The following is a 22,429-nucleotide window of genomic DNA, read 5'->3' on the forward strand; positions in this document are numbered from 1 at the left end:
ATCACCCAGTTCCAGGTCGCTGATTGGAGCGTGGGCAGGTACTGCAGGAGCGGCGAGAGATTGTAGAGGGATGTGATCGGGGCCAAGGAGAGGCGTGAGTTCGGGGCCCAGAAAAGGCGAGGGCCAGCACGGGCCAGCCCACACTGCGATTTGTGTGCGCACTAGGTCCGTGCAGCAGAGCAGGTCTCCAGTCGTCTTGGTTAACCTTTGCCACTGGACCAAGACCTAGCTCTGTCAAGCCCGTGTAGTGGCTGGTGTGCAACGGCCACCGCACATTAAAAAAATCTATGCATGGCATCTTCTACCCTTTAAGATTTAGTTCGGGACCTGGAATATTGGGTCCTTCATTGAAACACCTGTGAACATTTTGGTGTGGAAGCAAGTCATCCTCGACTCGAGGGACTGCCTATGATGATGGGTATCATTTGGTTTGAACTTGTATTTGCAGTGACAATATTTGCAGTTTATCTTTTTAGTTCAACATTGATATTGCAGTCCTTTCACTTAGGATGCATTTAACTTTTGTATCTTTGGACTCAATTTTGGCCAGGAGTTGCTCCGTTTGTTTTTGGAGTGACTTGGTTTTTCTGGCGTAACTTAAAACTCTTCATTTTTCCCAATCAATTTGCACCAGTATAACTGAGTTAGTTACGATTTTTTTAGTTTAGTTTTTTTTCTCGAAAGGGCGCGTTACCAGCCACCTATGCCAGTTCTGCCCATTTAGGCAACTTTGGTCAGCTAATAGTTACTCCAAATCTACTTAGGCCAGCGTATGTGGCCACTTCAGAACACCCTTGCGGAGAGTTAAAGAAATCGACGCAGGTAGGTACATGCGGGTGGCCATTTGGCCTGGGATAGGGGCTGGAAGCGGAGAGGACCTGCACCTTAACCACCAAATCTTACAAACTATCAAACCTTGCAAACAAAAGTAATAAGAATTCAATAAGAAATAAAAAATTGAAGTCAGTCCTACCTTCATCTTCCAACTCGACACGGGAAAGCAGCGGGCCAGCCGGTGTGGGAGGCCACTCGGCCAGGGATAGTGCTCCTGCCTGTCAAAGATTTCTATCAGTTCTCCTGCTTGCCCCTAGCCCTGGCCGAGTGGCCTCTTGGTGCGATCGATCTTTGAGAAATCGCACCGGGAGGCCGCTCGGCCTGGGGTAGAGGCGGGCGACAATGCACCGGGAGGCCACTTGGCCTGGGATAGGGGCGGGCGACAATGCACCGGGAGGCCACTTGGCCTGGGGTAGGGGCGGGCGACAATGCACCGGGAGGCCACTCGGCCTGGGGTAGGGGCGGGCGACAATGCACCGGGAGGCCACTCGGCCTGGGGTAGGGGCGGGCGACAATGCACCGGGAGGCCGCTCGGCCTGGGGTAGAGGCGGGCGACAATGCACCGGGAGGCCACTTGGCCTGGGGTAGAGGCGGGCGACAATGCACCGGGAGGCCACTTGGCCTGGGATAGGGGCGGGCGACAATGCACCGGGAGGCCACTTGGCCTGGGGTAGGGGCGGGCGACAATGCACCGGGAGGCCACTTGGCCTGGGGTAGGGGCGGGCGACAATGCACCGGGAGGCCACTTGGCCTGGGATAGGGGCGGGCGACAATGCACCGGGAGGCCACTTGACCTGGGGTAGGGGCGGGCGACAATGCACCGGGAGGCCACTCGGCCTGGGATAGGGGCGGGCGAAAATGCACCGGAAGGCCACTCGGCTTGGGCTAGGGGCGGGAGCGATTCAACTGGCCAGCATTGGGTCCCACAGAGTGGCTACAGCAAGCACATGGAGACGCTGGGGGCGAGGAGCTACTGCGCATACGCAACACTCCACTGTACATGTGCAGACGCCCCGGCACAGCTTTCGCTGGCTCCACCCCCAACTCGACTGGCCACGCTGTGTGACTCCAGGGAAGAGGCCGGACAGTGACCAAAGTGGGAAGGAAATTTTTCGGCGCACTTAGGAACGGAGAAAAGCGGCGCAACTCCGGTAAGTGCGCCTGAAAATGGGCTGGGCCAAAATTGAGGCCTTTAGTAGCAACTTTAGTATTGCAACAAAGTGGTTTCTGCTTTTTTGTGATACTAAAGTTGGAATGCAAACGTGGAACACTTTTTGGGACACTTAGAACCCAAAGCTGGAACCCTGAGCAGTTGGGAGTTTTATGTCCAAACCACACAGCCATTCCTTCAGTGTAACTGAGAATATGGGCAGTCCACGTTTCCCAGCTCCAATTTTTTTCCAAATTGTGTGCAATGGACACATCTAAGCTTATTGGACCTGACTGCATCCTGGCTGTAGTGCTGATGACCAGTGCATTTCCCCTAGCCAATACATTCCAGTACAGCCATGACATTGACTACCCAATTAATGTCGAAGATTGCCAAAATCCAAAACAAACAGGTTGTTAGATGCCAATCTTCACAGCCGCGGTCATTATTTGACACTTGGGTAATATTCAGGCCATGCAAGTCCAAGTAATGCCTATCTTGAATACAAGACAGCTGAGCCATCTTCCCCGACCTTCAACAGCAATGTCATTGTTGAGCCCCCACCATCAGCATCTCTTGGAGGGGTCCCCATTAGCCAGAAGCTTAATTAGATCAGCCATATAAATACAGTGGCTACAAGAGTAGGGTGCTTTGGGAAGAGGGCTCACCTGACGCCTTAAAGCCTCTCCACAATCTCCAAAGCTCCAGTCAGGAGTGTAATGGAATACCCATCAACTCCTCTAGATGGGCGAGGCTACAACATCATCCCAGAAACTTGATGCAGTCTCGAACAGAGCAGTTTTCTTGATTGGTGCTCCTGCCATTGAAATCAGTTTCCAATTCCTCCATCATAAGCAGATTCTGGCTGCAGTATGATCTACAGGATGCTCTGCAGCAACTCACCAAGCTTACTTCAACATCACCTCCCTTTTCTGTGATCCCTACCACCAAGAAGGACAAGAGCAGCAATGACATAGGAACACCATCTCCAAGTTCCCTTCCAAGTCACACACCATCCTGACTTGGATATATGTAGCCATTCCTTCATCACTGGGTCAATATCCTGTACTTAACATTGTCATGGGAGCACCAGGAAAAGGCCCACCACCACCTCTGGGCAACTACAGATGGGCAATAATTGTAGCTTTGTCAGTGTCACCCACAATTCAAGAACAAATGTAATAATAGATGCATATTTGTGATTAAACTCCTCCAGCCAATTGCTGCAGTTTCTCTCACTACTGCTCAATGTGCAGGATATTCATTTAGCATTTCCCACACATTTTAGTTCATTGGTACTCCAACTGGGAGTTGTGTTGAGCTCTCTGAGACGCTGTAGATTAGTTCTGCAGAACCACTGTGAACTTGAGTGATTTGTTCTTGGTCTGTTTAATGTAATTTAATGACACCTTAAGTTACCAAAGATCTTTTTGTGAATGGTACCATTTTGACGGAGTTCCTTTCTAACTGCAGTTGAAATCATGAAAATAAATGGTATTTAGATACATAGATATACTGTTGTACTTAAATGTGTTAAAAGACTAGCATACAGTGTATTTTTTCATGAGGGAGGGGGTAAAGGCTGGCCTAATGCTGCAGAATTCTATAAATGTCTCGTTCATCCTGCTATAAATGGGTTTTCATCTCACTGAAGTGTTTGTTTTCCAGTAGCAGGTTCAACATCTAGCAGTTAACATTAGCAGACTTTCTCCTTGGTGATGGTCACATTTCACCAGTGCTGTACTGATTGACAGCATCTGTGGATATATTTATGCTGTTAAATTATTGAAGCTGCTAGTTAACAAGTTACTACTTTTGTTGAAATAGAAAATAAAAAAGCACTGATGACACTGCTGCTTCCCCATGAACTACATATAACGATGAGCATTTTGGGATCTTGGAACAATGCCATTGTCTCTGTGCCACAAGCCAAACTCTGGTTTGGACACTAATCCTTCATTCTGAAAACAAAATGGTTTTGTCTTTATGCTGTAACTATAGTACTGTAGATGAGAAATTAGTTGGAACAGTTATGACGAAGGGTCTACCTGTCAACGTGCCTCTTTTTGCCAATACAGATGAACCAGATGTGTATTTCCAGAATTTTTTCCTTTTAATTATATCATACTCAATAGCTATCAAAAAAGAAGTTGGAAACAATGACAGGTCAACATTTAGCTATATTTAATAAATAAAATGTAAGTTTTAAAAGTTCTCCCAAATTGTTTAAAAAGTTTAAAAGTTGATTAAAAGTTTAAAAATTAATTAAAAGTTGGTTAGAAGTTTAAAACATTGGGTTGAACGCCACCGTCGTGGTCCCTTCGGCCGGTTCAGCGCCGGCGTAGAGTCACTTCGGCCGGTTCCATGTCCCTCCAAATCTGTCAGCACAATGAATACCTGGTGTGCGACCACAGGGACAGGTGTGGGCAGGTGTGCAGTCCTTTCAGCCGGCGTGGGGTCCCTTCAGCAACTGCAAGGTAACGTTTATTTATTATCCTGCTGGGGCTGCTCTACATCCTTGACTTTTTAACAACTCTTAGAAACTTTTTAAATAAATTGGGAATCTTTATCAACTTTTAACTTTTAAAATAACTTTGGAAGTCACCTTCCTAATGCCTGCCCCCCAACCAAGCCTCGGGCCATCTCCCATCAATGGCGCTACTTGGCACCGAGCTTGCGGTCAACACTTCACCGTAGGCAATTAGGTTTATAGAGCTGTCCCTTGCCACTGGACCAAGACCTTGTTCAGCTAAGCCCGTGTGGTTGCCAGTGTGCAGCGGCCACCCCACGTTAAAAAACTCACGCACAGGCATCTTCCACTTCGTCAGTATGAAGTTCGGGACCTGGAACGTCAGGACCGTCATGGACAATCCCAACAGCAACAGGCCGGAACCGCATCGCCATAGTTGCCCAGGAACTCGGACGTTTTGACATTGACATCTCCGCCCTAAGCGAGACCCGGCGGGCAGGGGAAGACCAGTTGAAGGAACATGGTGGAGGTTATACCTTCTTCTGGAAAAGGAAACCAGAGGCAGAACGCTGCCTTCATGGAGTCGGCTTTGCCGTCAAGAATGAGCTGGTCGACCGCCTCAAAGACTCCCCCTGTGGGGTTAACGAATGCCTCATGACTCTTCGTATTACCCTATCCCGGAACCAATGCACCACAGTCATCAGTGCGTACGCCCCTACACTCGATGCAACGGATGAGACTAAAGAAAGTTTTTATTCCAACCTCGAGACATCCTTGTCCCGCGTCCCCACGGGCGATAAATTGATCCTCCTGGGTGATTTTAATGCCAGGGTCGACAAAGACACAGCCCTCTGGGGAGGTGTGATTGGCAGAGACGGGGTAGGGAAAACCAACTCCAGCGGTACCCTACTCCTGACAAAATGTCTAACACATGAACTCCTCATCACCAACACCCTGTTCCGCCAGAGGGAAAAATATAAGGCATCGTGGCAACACCCTTCCTCCAAACACTGGCACCTGCTTGACTATGTCACCGTCCGAGCCAGGGATCGCAAGGATGTGCGCATCACCCGTGCCATGACAGGAGCTGACGACTGCTGGACGGACCACTGCCTAATTCGATCCATCATCAACATTAACATTGCCCCAAAACAGATTGGGCAGCAGAAGCAGTTCCGCAAAAAAGTTAATGCCGGGGCACTTAGAGACCAAGCTAAGAGAGCCCTATACAGCCAGCGCCTCACAGCCAATGTGGCATGCCTTGATGACCCTGAGATGCTGAATGCCCACAGCGCTTGGTCTGCCCTCCAGGCCTCTATAACTAGTACCTGTGAAGAGACACTTGGCCACTCAACCAGAAAACATCAGGACTGGTTTGATGAAAATGATCAGGAGATCGAAGAACTAATAAATCACAAGCCCAAAGCATTTCTGAGCCTTAAGCAACAACCCAACTCGGGAGCTGCAAAACAACATTACAGATGGCTCAAGGCTCTGGTCCAACAAAAAACCCGGGACCTAAAGAACAGGTGGTGGATGGAGAAAGCACAGGAGATACAATAACTGGCCAACAGCCACGATATGCGAGGATTCTTCGCTGCAGTCAAGGCCACCTACAGTCCAAACTCCCAAGGCCCTACCCCACTCCTGGCCAAGAACAGGGAAACACTCATCAAGGACACCGAGGCTGTCAGGACCCGATGGAAGGAGCACTTTGAAGATTTCCTCAATCTAGACTCTGCCTTTGACTCGAGTGTTCTCGACTCCATCCTGCACATGCGACCCGCCACCAACTCAGTGAAATTCCAACGTTGCACGAGGTAGGCAAAGCCATAAACAGCTGAAGAATAACAAGGCTGCGGGTGCGGATGGAATCCCTGCTGAGGCGCTAAAGTATGGCGGAGAGCTGCTGTTGGCGTGGATACATGACCTCATCTCTCTCATCTGGAGGGAGGAGAGCATGCCGGGTTTGTGATGCAGTGATTGTGACCATTTTTTAAAAAGGGGACAAGTCCGACTGCGGTAACTACAGAGGAATCTCCCTGCTATCAGCCACTGGGAAAGTTGTCGCTAGAGTTCTCCTCAATCGTCTTCTCCTTGTGGCCGAGGAGCTCCTCCTGGAATCACAATACGGATTTCGTCCCCTACGGGGCACAACAGACATGATCTTTGCAGCGCGACAGTTGCAGGAAAAATGCAGGGAGCAGCGCCAGCCCTTATACATAGCCTTTTTCGACCTTACAAAGGCCTTTGACACTGTCAACCGTGAGTGTCTATGGAGCGTCCTCCTCCGTTTTGGATGCCCCCAAAAGTTTGTGAACATCCTTCGCCTGCTTCACGATGACTTGCAGGCCGTGATCCTTACCAACGGATCCATTACAGACCCAATCCACGTCCGGACTGGGGTCAAACAGGGCTGCGTCATCGCTCCAACCCTCGTCTCAATCTTCCTCGCCGCCATGCTCCATCTCACAATCAACAAGCTCCTCGCTGGAGTGGAACTAAACTACAGAACAGGTGGGAAGCTGTTTAACCTACACCGCCTCCAGGCCAGGTCCAAGATCACCCCAACCTCTGTCGTTGAGCTGCAGTATGCGGACGACGCCTGCATCTGTGCACATTCAGAGACTGAACTCCAGGATATAGTCAATGCATTCACCGAGGCATATGAAAGCATGGCCTTACGCTAAACATCCGTAAGACAAAGATTCTCCACCAGCCTGTCCCAGCCACACAGTACTGCCCTCCAATCGTCAAGATCTACGGCGCAGCCCTGGACAACGTGGACCATTTTCCATATCTCGGGAGTCTCTTGTCAACAAAGGCAGACATTGATGCGGAGATTCAACATCGCCTCCAGTGCACTAGTGCAGCCTTCGGCCATCTGAGGAAAAGAGTATTTGATGACCAGGCCCTCAAATCTACCACCAAGCTCATGATCTGCACGGCTGTAGTAATACCCGCCCTCCTGTATGGATCTGAAGGCACCTCAAGTCACTGGAGATATATCACCAACAATGTCTCCGCAAAATCCTGCAAATCCCCTGGGAGGACAGGCGCACCAACATCAGTCTCCTCGACCAAGCTAACATCCCCAGTATTGAAGCACTGACCACACTCGATCAGCTTCGTTGGGCAGGCCACATAGTTCGGATGCCAGATACGAGACTCCCTAAGAAAATTCTTTATGCGGAGCTCCTTCATGATAAACGAGCCAAAGGAGGACAGTGGAAACATTATAAGGACACCCTCAAAGCCTCCCTGGTAAAGTGCGACATCACCATTGACACCTGGGAGACCCTGGGCGAAGACTGCCCGAGGTGGAGAAAGTGCATCCGGGAGGGCGTTGAGCTCTTCGAGTCTCAACGCAAAGATCATGAAGAGGCCAAGCGCAGGCAGCCGAAGGAGCGTGCGGCAAACCAGCCCCACCGACTCCTTCCCTCGACGAAGGTCTGTCCCACCTGTAACAGGGTCTGTGGCTCTCGTATCGGACTGTTCAGCCATCAAAGAACTCACTTTGGGAGTGGAAGCAAGTTCTTCTCGATTCCGAGGGACTGCCTATGCTGATGATATTTAACAAATAGAATGGAATTTGTCTCCATCGAGGGTTAACTGTAAAACCATACTTTAATAGAGCAATTTGCCTTGGTTAGAATTTGTTCACAGTAGAATTGTTAATGTGATTCTACTATTAATAATCTATCAAAGTACAATTTTTTTTAACCTTGGGTTATGAAGAATATCCCCATCCTTCCTCAGTGATGGCGCAGCCAGAAGTGCCAAGTGGATGATCCATATCGGCCTCCTCCTGTGGTACCAACCATCACAAAAGCCAGTGTTCAGTCAATTCGATTCACTCCACGTGATATCAAGAAATGGTTGAGCGCACTGGATACAGCAAAGGCTATGGGCCCAACAACATCCCGGCAGTCGTGCTGAAGACTTCTAGCCAAGTTGTTAAAATACAGCTACAACACTGGCATCTACCCAACACTGTGTAAAACTGCCCAGGTATGTCCTGTCCACAAACAGCAGAACAAAAACCTACTCACCGAACACTTGGCTCCAGAACTTATTATAGCCTTGGTCCAAACATGGACAAAAGAGCTGAATTCCAGAAGTTAGGTGAGAGTGTCATCAAGGCAACATTTGACCGAGTGTGACATCAAGGAGCCCTAGTTAAACTGAAGTCAGCGGGAATCAGGGGAAAACGTTCCACTGTCTGGAGTAATAACCAACACAAAGGAAGATGGTTGTGGTTGTTGGAGGTCAATCATCACAGCCCCAGGACACTGCTGCAAGAGTTCCTTAGGGCAGTGTCCTAAGCTCAATCATCTTCAGCTGCTTCATCGATGACCTTTCCTCTATCATAAGGTCAGAAGTAGGGATGTTCGTTGATGACTGCACAGTGTCCAATGCCATTCACAACTCCTCAGATAATGAAGCAGCACATGCCCATGTGCAGCAAGACCTGGACAAGATTCAGGCTTGGGCTGATAAGTGGCAAGTAACATTCACGCCACACAAGTGCCAGGAATGACTATCTCCAACAAGCGAGAGTCTAACCACCTCCCCATGACATTCAATGGCATTACCATCGCCGAATTCCCCACCATGAACATCCTGGGGGGGCACCATTGACCAGAAACTTAACTGGACCAGCCGCAGAAATAACATGGCAACAAGAGCAGGTCAGATGCTGGGTATTCTGCGGCGAGTGTCTCACCTCCTGACTCCCCAAAGCCCAGGATGGCAGGACTGACATATGAGGAGAGCCTGGATTGACTGGGCCTGTATTCACTGGAGTTTAGAAGGATGAGAGGGGATCTCACAGAAGCATATAAAATTCTGACGGGACTGGACAGGTTAGATGCAGGAAGAATGTTCCCGATGTTGGGGAAATCCAGAACCAGGGGTCACAGTCTAAGGATAAGGCGTAAGCCATTTAGGACTGAGATGAGGAGAAATTTCTTCACTCAGAGAGTTGTTAACCTGTGGAATTCCCTACCGCAGAGAGTTATTGATGCCAGTTCATTGGATATATTCAAGAGGGAGTTAGATATGGCCCTTACGGCTAAAGGGATCAAGGGGTATGGAGAGAAAGCAGGAAAGGAGTTCTGAGGTGAATGATCAGCCATGATCTTATTGAATGGTGGTGCAGGCTCAAAGGGCCGAATGGCCTACTCCTGCACCTATTTTCTATGTTTCCACCATCTACAAAACACAGTCAGGATTGTGATGGAATATTCTCCACTTGCCTGGATAAGTGCAGCTCCTACAGCACTCAAGAAGCTCGACACCATCCAGGACAAAGCAGCCCACTTGATTGGCACCCCATCCACCACCTTAAACATTCACTCCCTTCGCCACCGCGCACCGTGGCTGCAGAATGCACCATCTACAAGATGCACTGCAGCAACTCACCAAGGCTTCTTCGGCAGCACCTCCCAAACCCGCGACCTGTACCAGCTAGAAGGACAAGGGCAGCAGGTACATGGCAGCACCATCACCTGCAAGTTCCCCTCCAAGTCACACACCATCCTGACTTGGAAATATATCGCCGTTTCTTTATCGCTGGGTCAAAATCCTGCAGCTGCCTCCATAACAGCACTATGGGAGTACCTTCACCACACGGATTGCAGCGGCTCAAGAAGGTGGCTCACCTTCTCAGGTAATTAGGGATGGGCAATATATGCTAGCCTAGTCAGCGTCACCCACATCCCCAAGAAATATTTTTTTTTTAAAAGCTTAAGCATGTACTGCCCTAACAGTTTATTTTTAAATGGGGAACCCTCATCATCATAGGCAGTCCCTCAGAATCGAGGAAGACTTGCTTCCACTCCTAAAGTGAGTTCTTTGGTGGCTGAACAGTCCAATACGAGAACCACAGACTCTGTTACAGGTGGGACAGATAGTCGTTGAGGGAAGGGGTGGGTGGGACTGGTTTGCCGCATGCTCTTTCCGCTGCCTGCGCTTGATTTCTGCTTGCTCTCGGCGTTGAGCCTCGAGGTGCTCAGCGCCCTCCCGAATGCACTTCCTCCACTTAGGCCAGTCTTGGGCCAGGAACTCCCAGGTGTTAGTGGAGATGTCGCATTTTATCAGGGAGGCTTTGAGGGTGTCCTTGTAGCCATACATTACGTTTCAGTCTGTGTTGTGTGACTTTTGTTGTATTTGATCGGCTGTACAATTAGTTTGTTAACTCTGATTCCATTAGCAAGAGGTTTTGCGTACAGTACTAAGGAGTACTTTCTCAAACAGATTAACAATGCTTCTGCCTCAGCTCTAAAATGTTGAAGTTGTGTTTCTTTCCAGCAGTCACCAATTGCAAATATACCCCCTCATGATTTTGCCTTGTTACAGACTGGTTCTTTTTTTGAGAGCTGAGGGATTTGATAATTTATTTACAGATCTCGGATGGCTTTTATTGACAATCGGTCTTTCAGTAACAGTTCAAGTCTGAACCAGCTTGGTATCAAGACTGATATGGGGAAGTCTTTAATCTTGATGTATTGTAGTTGATGAAAAAAGTTTTGAACTGTGAACTGTGCCTTTTTGATCTTAATCACGTTACTAAACATTTTCAATGTTAGAACCATGTAGTATTTTGGAACATTAATTCCCAATTATTTAAATTGCAGTGTTTTGCCGTGCGATCCCTGGGTTGGGTGGAAATGGCAGAGGAAGACCTGGCTCCTGGCAAGAGCAGTGTTGCTGTGAATAACTGCATCCGGCAGCTCTCCTACTGTAAGAACGACATCAGGGACACTGTCGGGATTTGGGGAGAGGTAAGAGATAGTGGCTAGTTATAATTGCTGGTTACAGTAGATTTAAACATTTCAAAGAATAAAGAGACATATGTATAAGTTTGGTGGTCAAACATTTAAATTGCACAAAAAACAAAGGGACTGAATTTGCAATCGGAGGCTTCCCGCAGGCGGATGCCTCAGACCAACAAAAAATCTACGAACTTATCTTCTGCCTCACGATCCATGGAGATTTGCATTCCTGGGCCGCTACACATGTCTACGCAAGCGCCGCTCGGATTCCATATGTACGGAATCCCCATAAGCATGAATGGGGATCATATAAAAAATACATTTAACATAACAAATAAATAAAAAAAAACGTTGGCTGTTTTATGCCACAGTTTGCACCCCGGTGGGGCGGTAAATGCTGTTTTTGGGCGGGCGCCCAGGATTTACCGCCTGGCCGGTAGATTTACGGCGGCGCAAAAACTTACCGCCCCGCCATCCATTTTTCATCATCATCATCATCATCATAGGCAGTCCCTCGGAATCGAGAATGACTTGCTTCCACTCTTAACATGAGTTCTTAGGTGGCTCTGCAGTCCAATACGAGAACCACAGACTCTGTCACAGGTGGGACAGATAGTCGTTGAGGGAAGGGGTGGGTGGGACTGGTTTGCCGCACGCTCTTTCCGCTGCCTGCGCTTGATTCCTGCATGCTCTCGGCGACGAGACTCGAGGTGCTCAGCGCTCTCCCGGATGCACTTCCTCCATTTAGGGCAGTCTTTGGCCAGGGACTCCCAGGTGTCAGTGGGGATGTTGCACTCTATCAGGGAGGCTTTGAGGGTGTCCTTGTAACATTTCCGCTGCCCACCTTTGGCTCGTTTGCCGTGAAGGAGTTCCGAGTAGAGCGCTTGCTTTGGGCGTTTCGTGTCTAGCATACAGACTATGTGGCCTGCCCAGCGGAGCTGATCAAGTGTGGTCAGCGCTTCAATGCTGGGATGTTGGCCGGGTCGGGGACGCTGACGTTGGTGCGTCTGTCCTCCCAGGGGATTTGTAGGATCTTGCGGAGACATCGTTGGTAGTATTTCTCCAGTGACTTGAGGTGTCTACTATACATGGTCCATGTCTCTGAGTCATACAGGAGGGTGGGTATTACTACAGCCCTGTAGACCATGAGCTTGGTGACAGTTTTGAGGGCCTGGTCTTCAAACACTCTTTTCCTCAGGCGGCCGAAGGCTGCACTGACGCACTGGAGGCGGTGTTGGATCTCGTCGTCAATGCCTGCTTTTGTTGATAGGAGGCTCCCGAGATAAGGGAAGCGGTCCACATTGTCATCCATTTTTAGTGAGATGATGACATCAGTCGTTGTGCAATACTACGCTAGCGCCCTTTCACCTCATTTAACGCCCACCCCAGAAAATGTCTGAAAAAACAGGCGTTCCCAGGGTGCAGTAGGCAGTATTGGCGGCACATTTAAATGGAGGCTAGAGGATCAGACATTGCAGTTGTAATTGAGTGCTACAGTTGCACACACAATGCTGCATGAGGCTCCGAGTTGCAAACGGCATTTTTATTTGCCATGATACTTTGCTTACAAGGTCAGTGAGAGATTTCAATGTGGGCAATACTAGTTCGCCAGTGTATCATGCTGGTTGCTATTGGCAGGCGGCTTCAAGCTAGAAGAATGGCTCTTGGTCATGTCGGCCCACGGATGATGAGAGGTTGAAGACATCTGGGGAGGAGACCTTACCCACCACGGCTTCACAGGGACCATCGCTCATACCTCCAGCTCGCTGAGGCGCAGTGCGTCAGTAGGCTGTGCTTCCGAAAGGAAATAATGACAGAGATATGCCAACTCCTACAGGCAGACCTACAGCCTACAAGGGCCAACAGGACTGTGCTGCCTGTCGCAGTGAAGGTGACTGTGGCGATGGCCTTCTATGCCTCCGGCTTCTTCCAGGCAGCAGCAGGGAATGTATGTAGCATCTCTCAGCACATTGCACATTGCTGCATTCGCCAGGTTGCAAGGGCTCTGTACGCACACAGAATGGACTTAATAAAGTTCCCTATGAGCAGGGACAGCCAGAATGAGAGTGTTTTAGGGTTTGGCTGAATTGCAGGCTTCCCGCGGGTTCAAGGAGCCATTGACTGCACACACGTCGTCTTGCGAGCAACGATACACAACGCAGAGGTATTCAGAAACGGAAAGGGATACCACTTCCTAAACATGCAGCTGGTGATCGACCACACACAGCGCATTCTGGCAGTGAATGCCCGCTATCCTGGGAGCACACATGATGCTTTCATCTTGCGTGAGAGCAGTGACTCACAAATGTTTCAGCGACAAAGGCAAGGGCACGGCTGGCTGATCGGGGACAAAGGATTTGGCCTAGCCACCTGGCTCATGACCCCTCCACAACCCCATCACAGAAGCCAAGCAGCACTACAATGACAGCCATGCAACTACCTGCAACATCATTGAACAGACAATTGGCGTGCTGAAGCAGTGCTTCTGATGCCTGGACCGTTCTGGAGGCAGTCTTCAATACTCTCCTCAACAGGTCTCCGAATTTTGTGGTGTGCTGCATGCTACATAACTTAGCCATAAGAGGGGCCAGGCATTGCCAGTGGGAATTGCAGATGCACCTCAGGTGGAGGAGGATGATGAAGAGGAGCCTGGCGAGGCATCGATTACAGAACCACCCCCTCCTCGGGGAGGCAGCGTGGAGATGCTGCTGCAGCAAGAGTCACACATCGCCAGCTCATAATGGACCGCTTTGCTTGAATGGGGAAAGTGGGGATGCAGCTAAGACTCACGACTCTGTGCCACCATAAAGGCTCATCTACACTGAATTCTGAAATGAGAGACACGACACCAATGGCAAAGGTCAAAGTAACATTTTTATTAAAACTAGCAAACAATAACCCCCCCTCCAACAACACCAAATGATACAATGAACAAACAAAACCAAACTAAACAATAAAGTGCGTTTATAATGTATTGTTTATAATTTTTTAAACACAACGATTTCCATGTCTCCACATTCTTGAGCTTTGCATCTGCACAAGATTGTGTCACCTCTTACTGGGACTTCCCTGACATTCCTCCCCCCCCCCCCCCCTTGTGCTCATTCCCCTCCCACGCCTGCTGCTCCTCCTCAATGAGGTCTCAGTGCCTAAAGCAAGGCTGCTTGAGGGCTGCTGTGTTAGGGGGGCAGACAGCGTATGACGATGCCCTGGACCAGATATGGTGGAAGTAGTCACTGGTGGCTGGGGTGTGTACTGTGTATGGTGCATGGTTGGCGAGTCAGTGGTTGGAGCTGGAATGCTGTCATCCTGAGGGAGGACAGCACCTTCCATTTCCTGGGAGCTACTGACACTCTGACGGGGCTGGGTCTCAACATCTGGAGCACGATGTTTCTCCACAACTTGCTGGTTTGCTTCGGCACTGTTCCTTTTCCGTTGCACATTGGGAACGCAGAGAGGGTGGCACCAGTCATCGACTGAACCACATCATTAAGCTGCAGCGTAGTTTGTGCCTGCGATGTGATCGATTCTGCGATGTGATCAAGGGCACGCGGAACACAATCTGGAACACCACTGCCACTGCTGGAGGCCACCTGAATCTGTGTGTGGGCAATGATGACATTGCTGCAGTCGTGAGTTGTAACAACAATCCGTGACACTGCCTCCACAACAGTCACAGAAAGCTTGTCAATGCTCTCTGGGATCTGATCCAATGCAGCCATGAGCTCACAGTGCATGCCTGTGTTCTTGCTGGACATTTCCACCAACTCCAGTTCCATGTCTGCCTGTTCTTGAGCAGACCTACTTTGCCAACTCACACTCCGGAGAGCTGACCTGCGAATTCAACTCTCACACTGCGTTGCTGTAAGTGACTTGGGTCAGGCCTCGCAAAATTGTCCTCGTCCCCAGATGTGGTGTTTGCATCAGGACAACTAGTGGGCTTGGCAGCTCAGCCATCTGAGAGTCCTCACCAGCCTTGTCATCTCCGCCATGGCCAGATGTCGATACCTCATGGGAAGGCTGTCGCAATTGTGGATGTTCTTCTGCAAGCACAAAAAAACATTTGTGTGGTTAGCAGCAGGAGAGGGGACAGGGTGACAGGAGGAAGGTGGCATTGCACATGTACATTTGAAGGCCCGCTGATACTTCATTATCCATCTCAATGCAGTCACATCAGTCATGCGATCCATTTACATATTCTCACTACCTGAAGGGGGCTCAGCATCGCCCCCGGTAACTGCCGACCGGGTGCTCCAATGAGAAACATCGAAACACAGAAAATAGGTGCAGGAGTAGGCTATTCGGCCCTTCGAGCCTGCACCACCATTCAATAAGATCATGGCTGATCATTCCTTCAGTACCCCTTTCCTGCTTTCTCTCCATACCCCTTGATCCCTTTAGCCATAAGGGCCATATCTAACTCCCTCTTGAATATATCCAATGAACTGGCATCAACAACTCTCTGCGGTAGGGAATTCCACAGGTTAACAACTCTCTGAGTGAAGACGTTTCTCCTCATCTCAGTCCTAAATGGCTTACCATTTATCCTTAGACTGTGTCCTCTGGTTCTGGACTTCCCCAACATCGGGAACATTCTTCCTGCATCTAACCTGTCCAGTCCCGTCAGAATTTTATATGTTTCTATGAGATCCCCTCTCATCCTGCTAAACTCCAGTGAATACAGGCCTAGTTGATCCAGTCTCTCCTCATATGTCAGTCCTGCCATCCTGGGAATCAGTCTGATGAACCTTCGCTGCACTTCCTCAATAGCAAAAACATCCTTCCTCAGATTAGGAGACCAAAACTGAACACAATATTCCAGGTGAGGCCTCACCAAGGCCCTGTACAACTGCAGTAAGACCTCTCTGCTCCTATACTCAAATCCCCTAGCTATGAAAGCCAACATACCATTTAAAGCCTTCACTGCCTGCTGTACCTGCATGCCAACTTTCAATGACTGATGTACTATGACACCCAGGTCTCGTTGCACCTCCCCTTTTCCTAATCTGTTGCCATTCAGATGATATTCTGCCTTCATGTTTTTGCAACCACAGTGGATAACCTCACATTTATCTACATTATACTGCATCAGTCATGCATTTGCCCACTCACCTAACCTGTCCAAGTCACCCTGCAGCCTCTTAATGTCCTCCTCACAGCTCACACCGCCACCCAGCTTAGTGTCATCTGTAAACGTGGAGATATTACACTCAATTCCTTCATCTAAATCATTAATTTATATTGTAAATAGCTGGGGTCCCAGCACTGAGCCCTGCGGCACTCCACTAGTCACTGCCTGCCATTCTGAAAAGGACCTGTTTATCCCGATTCTCTGCTTCCTGTCTGCCAACCAGTTCTCTATCCACGTCAGTACATTACCCCCAATACCATGTGCTTTAATTTTGCACATCAATCTCTTGTGTGGGATCTTGTCAGAAGCCTTTTGAAAGTCCAAATACACCACGTCCACTAGTTCTCCCTTGTCCAATCTACCAGTTATATCCTCAGAAAATTCCAGAAGATTTGTCAAGCATGATTTCCCTTTCATAAATCCATGCTGACTTGGACCGATCCTGTCACTGCTTTCCAAATGCGCTGCTGTTTCATCTTTAATAATTGATTCCAACATTTTCCCCACTACTGATGTCAGGCTAACTGGTCTATAATTACTTGTTTTCTCTCTCCCTCCTTTTTTAAAAAGTGGAGTTACAGTAGCTACCCTCCAGTCCATAGGAACTGATCCAGAGTCGATAGACTGTTGGGAAATGATCACCAATGCATCCACTATTTCTAGGGCCACTTCCTTAATTACTCTGGGATGCAGACGATCAGGCCCTGGGGATTTATCGGCTTTCAATCCCAGCAATTTCCCTAACACAATTTCCTGCCGAATAAGGATTTCCTTCAGTTCCTCCTTCTCACTAGACCCTCGGTCCCCTAGTATTTCCGGAAGGTTATTTGTGTCTTCCTTCGTGAAGACAGAACCAAAGTATTTGTTCAACTGGTCTGCCATTTCTTTGTTCCCCATTATAAATTCACCTGAATCTGACTGCAAGGGACCTACATTTGTCTTCACTAATCTTTTTCTCTTCACATATCTATAGAAGCTTTTGCAATCAGTTTTTATGTTCCCAGCAAGCTTCCTCTCATACTCTATTTTCCCCCTCCTAATTAAACCCTTTGCTGAATTCTAAATTTCTCCCAGTCCTCAAGTTTGCTGCTTTTTCTGGCCAATTTATAATGCCTCTTCCTTGGATTTAACACTATCCTTAATTTCCCTTGTTAGCCATGGTTGAGCCATCTTCCCTGTTTGATTTTTACTCCAGACAGGGATGTACAATTGTTGAAGTTCATCCATGTGATCTTTAAATGTTTGCCATTGCCTTGCTATAATCAACCTTTTAAGTATCATTTGCCAGTCTATTCTAGCCAATTCATGTATCATACCATCGAAGTTACCTTTCCTTAAGTTCAGGACCCTAGTCTCTGAATTAACTGTGTCACTCTCCATCTTAATAAAGAATTCTACCATATTATGGTCACTCTTCCCCAAGGGGCCTCGCACAACAAGATTGTTAATTAGTCCTTTCTCATTACACATCACCCAGTCTAGGATGGCCAGCTCCCTAGTTGGTTGCTCGACATATTGGTCTAGAAAACCATCCCTAATACACTCCAGGAAATCTTCCTCCACCGTATTGCTACCAGTTTGGTTAGCCCAATCTATATGTAGATTAAAGTCGCCCATGATAACTGCTGTACCTTTATTGCACGCATCCCTAATTTCTTGTTTGTTGCTCTTCCCAACCTCACTACTACTGTTTGGTGATCTGTACAGAACTCCCACTAGCGTTTTCTGCCCTTTGGTATTTCGCAGCTCCACCCATACCGATTCCACATCATCCAAGCTATTGTGTTAATTTCCTCTTTAACCAGCAACGCTTCCCCACCTCCTTTTCCTTTCTGTCTATCCTTCCTGAATGTTGAATAGCCCTGGATGTTGAGTTCCCAGCCTTGGTCACCCTGGAGCCATGTCTCCGTGATGCCAATTATATCATATTCGTTAATTGCTGCCTGCGCAGTTAATTCGTCCACCTTAATCCGAATACTCCTCGCATTGAGGCACAGAGCCCTCAGGCTTGTCTTTTCAACACACTTTGCCCCTTTAGAATTTTGCTGTAATGTGGCCCTTTTTGATTTTTGCTTTGGGTTTCTCTGCCCTCCACTTTTACTTTTCTTTCTACCTTTTGCTTCTGCCCCCACTCTACTTCCCTCTGTCTCCCTGCATAAGTTCCCATCCCCCTGCCATATTAGTTTGACCCCTCCCCAACAGCACTAGCAAACACTCCCCCAGGACATTGGTTCCGGTCCTGCCCAGGTGCAGACCGTCCATTTGTACTAGTCCCACCTCCCCCAGAACTGGTTCCAATATCCCAGGAATTTGAATCCCTCCCTTTTGCACCACTCCTCAAGCCACATATTCATCTTAGCTATCCTGCAATTCCTACTCTGACTAGCACGTGGCACTGGTAGCAATCCGATGATTACTACCTTTGAGGTCCTATTTTTTTTAATTGAACTCCCAGCTCCCTAAATTCAGCTTGTAGGACCTCATTCAGTTTATTACCTATATCGTTGGTGCACCATGACAACTGGCTGTTCACCCTCCCCCTCCGAAATGTTCTGTAGCCACTTTGAGACATCCTTGACCCTTGCACCATGAGGGCCGACACCCGTTCCTCGACATCAGTCAATCGAAGAATTTGAGGCGGAACCCCACCTGTGCGCAGCTGCTCCCTCCTGTTGTGAGAGTGCGTTGACGCAGAGAGAAAAATAGGGAGGTTTCCGAAAAGGTTCATCTGTTATGTCACATATGCCTTTCATACTTCAATAGTTGAGACCGTGTGGATATTCTCATGGTTTCACTTCAATCTGTGTGGATTTTTCATGAGCTTTGTGAGTGATTGTTAGGAGGTGAGGGGGATGTAACCAAGGGGCTCCAGGTGATCTTTATGAAAATTTTAACAGCAGTGGGAGTGTAATGTGAGGAAGGTACTCAATGATTAGGGACCAGAAGTGTATGTGCATCGTTCATTAAGAGGCAATGGGTAGAGAAGTCATCCTTCATCTTTCTTATGGTTTGTGGAACCCACCCCACAGACTGCAAGACTTTGAGACTGGTCATATGCATGAAAGACTTCACATAGTCTCTGAGATTCATGTTGGAAGGATGGAGGCATACATAAGTGTGAATGGTACTCACCCTGATGATACTGGTAAGGTCGTTGAACTTTTTTCTGCACTGTGTCCCAGTTCTGGGAGCTGTGTCTGTTGCAGAGATCTCCTGGGGTATTTCTTTCCATAATCGCTTGAAGATTGGTGGCAGCGGTCTGGCTCGCCCTGCCAGATGGAGTGAGGACCACCTCCTCTCCACAGCATGCATTAGGGCCCCAGAAGCCTCATTTGAAAAGCGCCTGGCACGCTGTCTTCCCTCCTGCTGCACCATCTCTGCAAAAGTGGCATAAGTGAGGCGGGTCATGCGGTCGCGCCCTGAATTAACGTTTGCGACCGGGAAAACAAAACAACTGCGCATGCACAAAATGGCCGCCTATTTTACTGCCATGAGTTTCAGCTGGGGTGCACAGCTGATTTAACACCAACGCTCATACATCTTAATTTTTTGCTGAATCTTCTAGTCAAAGGCGCAAACTTTTTTCAGCAGATATCTTTACCGACCCACCACGATTCCCGCCCCGAAATCAGAAAAGCCGAAAATCCAGCCCGTATACATAATTAAAATGAATTAAAATACAATATAATTAAACATTCAAAACAAAAATTTAATTTGTTGAAAAATAAATTTAAATCTTTTAAAGGGGCTAAAAGAAACCTTACTTTATTGTACATATATTTTAATGTTTAAATAGATGGAAAAAATTATGTTTATGTTTTTTAAAACGCTTACGCTGTTAAAAGCAGGCCTTACGCTTGTTTTTACCAGGCATAAGAATTTCATGGGCATTCGCTAGGCAGAAGTTAGCCCAACTTTCTGCCCTCAGAGGCCCTTTTCTCAGGGATGTGGACGATCTGTGAAGAGAAATCTTGACAGGTCGCAAGTTCCGGGTTTTTGCGCGATACTTGCGCGGACCCTGTGGGCACGTACGCACGCGTAGGGGCCGCAAATTAAGGCCCAACAACTTACAATTGTAGAACACCTATAACGTTGAGAAAAACATCCAGGAGCTTGATTGAGCTGTAAGAGGAAACAAATGGATGCTGAGCCGAAGAAGGAGATACTAGGAGAGGTGAGCAAAAGCATAGCCATAGAGCTGGGTTTTAAGGAATGTCTAAAAAGAGAAGAGGATGTTGGAGAAGCAGAATGATTTATGGAGGAAATTTGTGAGCATGGGGCCTATGTGACTGCCAATGGTGGGTCAGAGAATGGGGTGGATGCACAAGAGGCTGGAGTCAGAGAAATAGAGTGTTCGGGGGAAGAGGTGTAGTACTGGTGGATGCTACAGAGATAGGGAGCTGCTTTGTTTGGGGAAAATCTGTTTTACCAGAGCTGTATCAATATTGAAGGTGTGAGATTTTCAGCCCCAAGCCATATATCTTGGTTGTCACCTCAAGATAACAGCTTAAATATGGTTAAAAGCCACGAGGTGTGCCTGTCATGCAGCCACAGGGAATGGTTATGGTGTTCATATATTTATTTCTCCTTTTTTATCCTCTTCGCCTTATAATTTCTTTTTCTCTTTTTTTTTTACTTTTCTTTATTTATCCCTTTTCATATTCTTGTATTTCTGCATCTCACCTTATTTCCTTCACCTGTGAAATTTGCAAGTGTTTGTCTTGTAGCTCTAATGCACTATCCGTAGCAGAAGTGTACACTCAAAATGATAGGCCCTATAGTTTTAATAGAGCTCTTTTATTTTGCTGAGAACTGGATAGTTGCGCTTCCGTAGCATTCTCTTGTTTTCTCTTTGTGAGTGAGAGAAAACAAGAGAAATGTCAGGATTTATCAGCACACTACAATACTAGATCACAATCACAAGAATGGACACGTGTGGGAGAGTTGGCAGACTGGTTTCCTATAACTGTTCAATTCTAATTTCAAATTGATAACGAAACAGATGCAATGTTATTTGAGCTTCATTCGGGACGCGATGAAGATAAACAACCTGAGAAATGCCAAGTGGACATAAATGATTCATCTTATTATTGAATCTTAGGGTAAGGACATGTACCTCATCCTGGAAAATAACATGCTGAACCTAATCGACCCCATGGATCGTACTGTTCTTCATTCTCAACCAATTGTGAGCATTCGAGTGTGGGGTGTCGGCCGTGACAATGGACGGTAAGTGCTCAATTTTAGAGATTTAACAAATCGCTGGATTAGATTATGTCTTCTCAGTTTTTGGCTGCAACTGTTGGACTAAGTATTAGTGCAAAAAGGTTTTAAACTTAAGTCATAGTACCGATGTTGAATTCTGGCTTAGAAAGCTAGTTTATAAAGATTTTATGTATTTCCAATGCCAAACTGTTTTAACCGACCTGTAAATGGATGGCTGGTTGGTTTTGTTCAGAATGCTGCACCGCCAAGATATGTGGTTGGGCGTATTTTAATGTTGTGAGGATGATATTTTACTACGGTGTCTCTTGGTTGCCAGGCTTCATACCTTTCTATGATGCTCTGTAGGTTCATATTATTTAGCACTTGAAGCTGAAAAATATACATATTTTTAATTTTGTACAATGTTGCTGCTCCATGCTTATAAACTAATCTTAGTTTACAAAAGTGAAACTGTAAGATTTATCCACTTGCAGAAATTATCTTGTTTTCCTGTTTGCAGAATCATTTTGATGCTCAGTGGTGTACATTTCTTAATAGAATAAAAATAAAACTATCAGTTCTATTTATGATCAGACTGAGTACATGCATTACTTTGGACTATTTATTTTTGATTTTACCGTGTTCTTGAACATAAGAACATAAGAAATAGGAACAGGAGTAGGCCATATAGCCCCTCGAGTCTGCTCCACCATTCAATAAGATCGTGGCTGATCTGATCATGGACTCAGCTCCACTTCCCTGCCCGCTCCCCATAACCCTTTATCCCCCTATCTTTTAAGAAATTGTCTATTTCTCTCTCAAATATATTCAATGTCCAAGCGTCCACAGCTCTCTGATCCAGC

At 47.4% G+C, this 22,429-nt stretch overlaps 1 protein-coding gene across 13 annotated transcripts in view; it reads left to right on the forward strand.

The window, feature by feature from the left end:
• Positions 1–22,429, forward strand: part of LOC139242238 (amyloid beta precursor protein binding family B member 2-like) — a 470,855-nt gene that overhangs the window by 329,000 nt on the left and 119,426 nt on the right. For all 13 annotated transcript variants that reach the window (XM_070870289.1, XM_070870312.1, XM_070870317.1 and 10 more), the window contains 2 exons: positions 11,093–11,239; positions 21,463–21,590. In XM_070870289.1, the coding sequence (XP_070726390.1) occupies positions 11,093–11,239; positions 21,463–21,590 (275 nt within the window). The remainder of the gene's footprint in view (positions 1–11,092; positions 11,240–21,462; positions 21,591–22,429) is intronic.

The sequence above is a fragment of the Pristiophorus japonicus genome, chromosome 2 (genome assembly GCF_044704955.1).
Source record: "Pristiophorus japonicus isolate sPriJap1 chromosome 2, sPriJap1.hap1, whole genome shotgun sequence".
Lineage (NCBI taxonomy): Eukaryota > Metazoa > Chordata > Chondrichthyes > Pristiophoridae > Pristiophorus > Pristiophorus japonicus.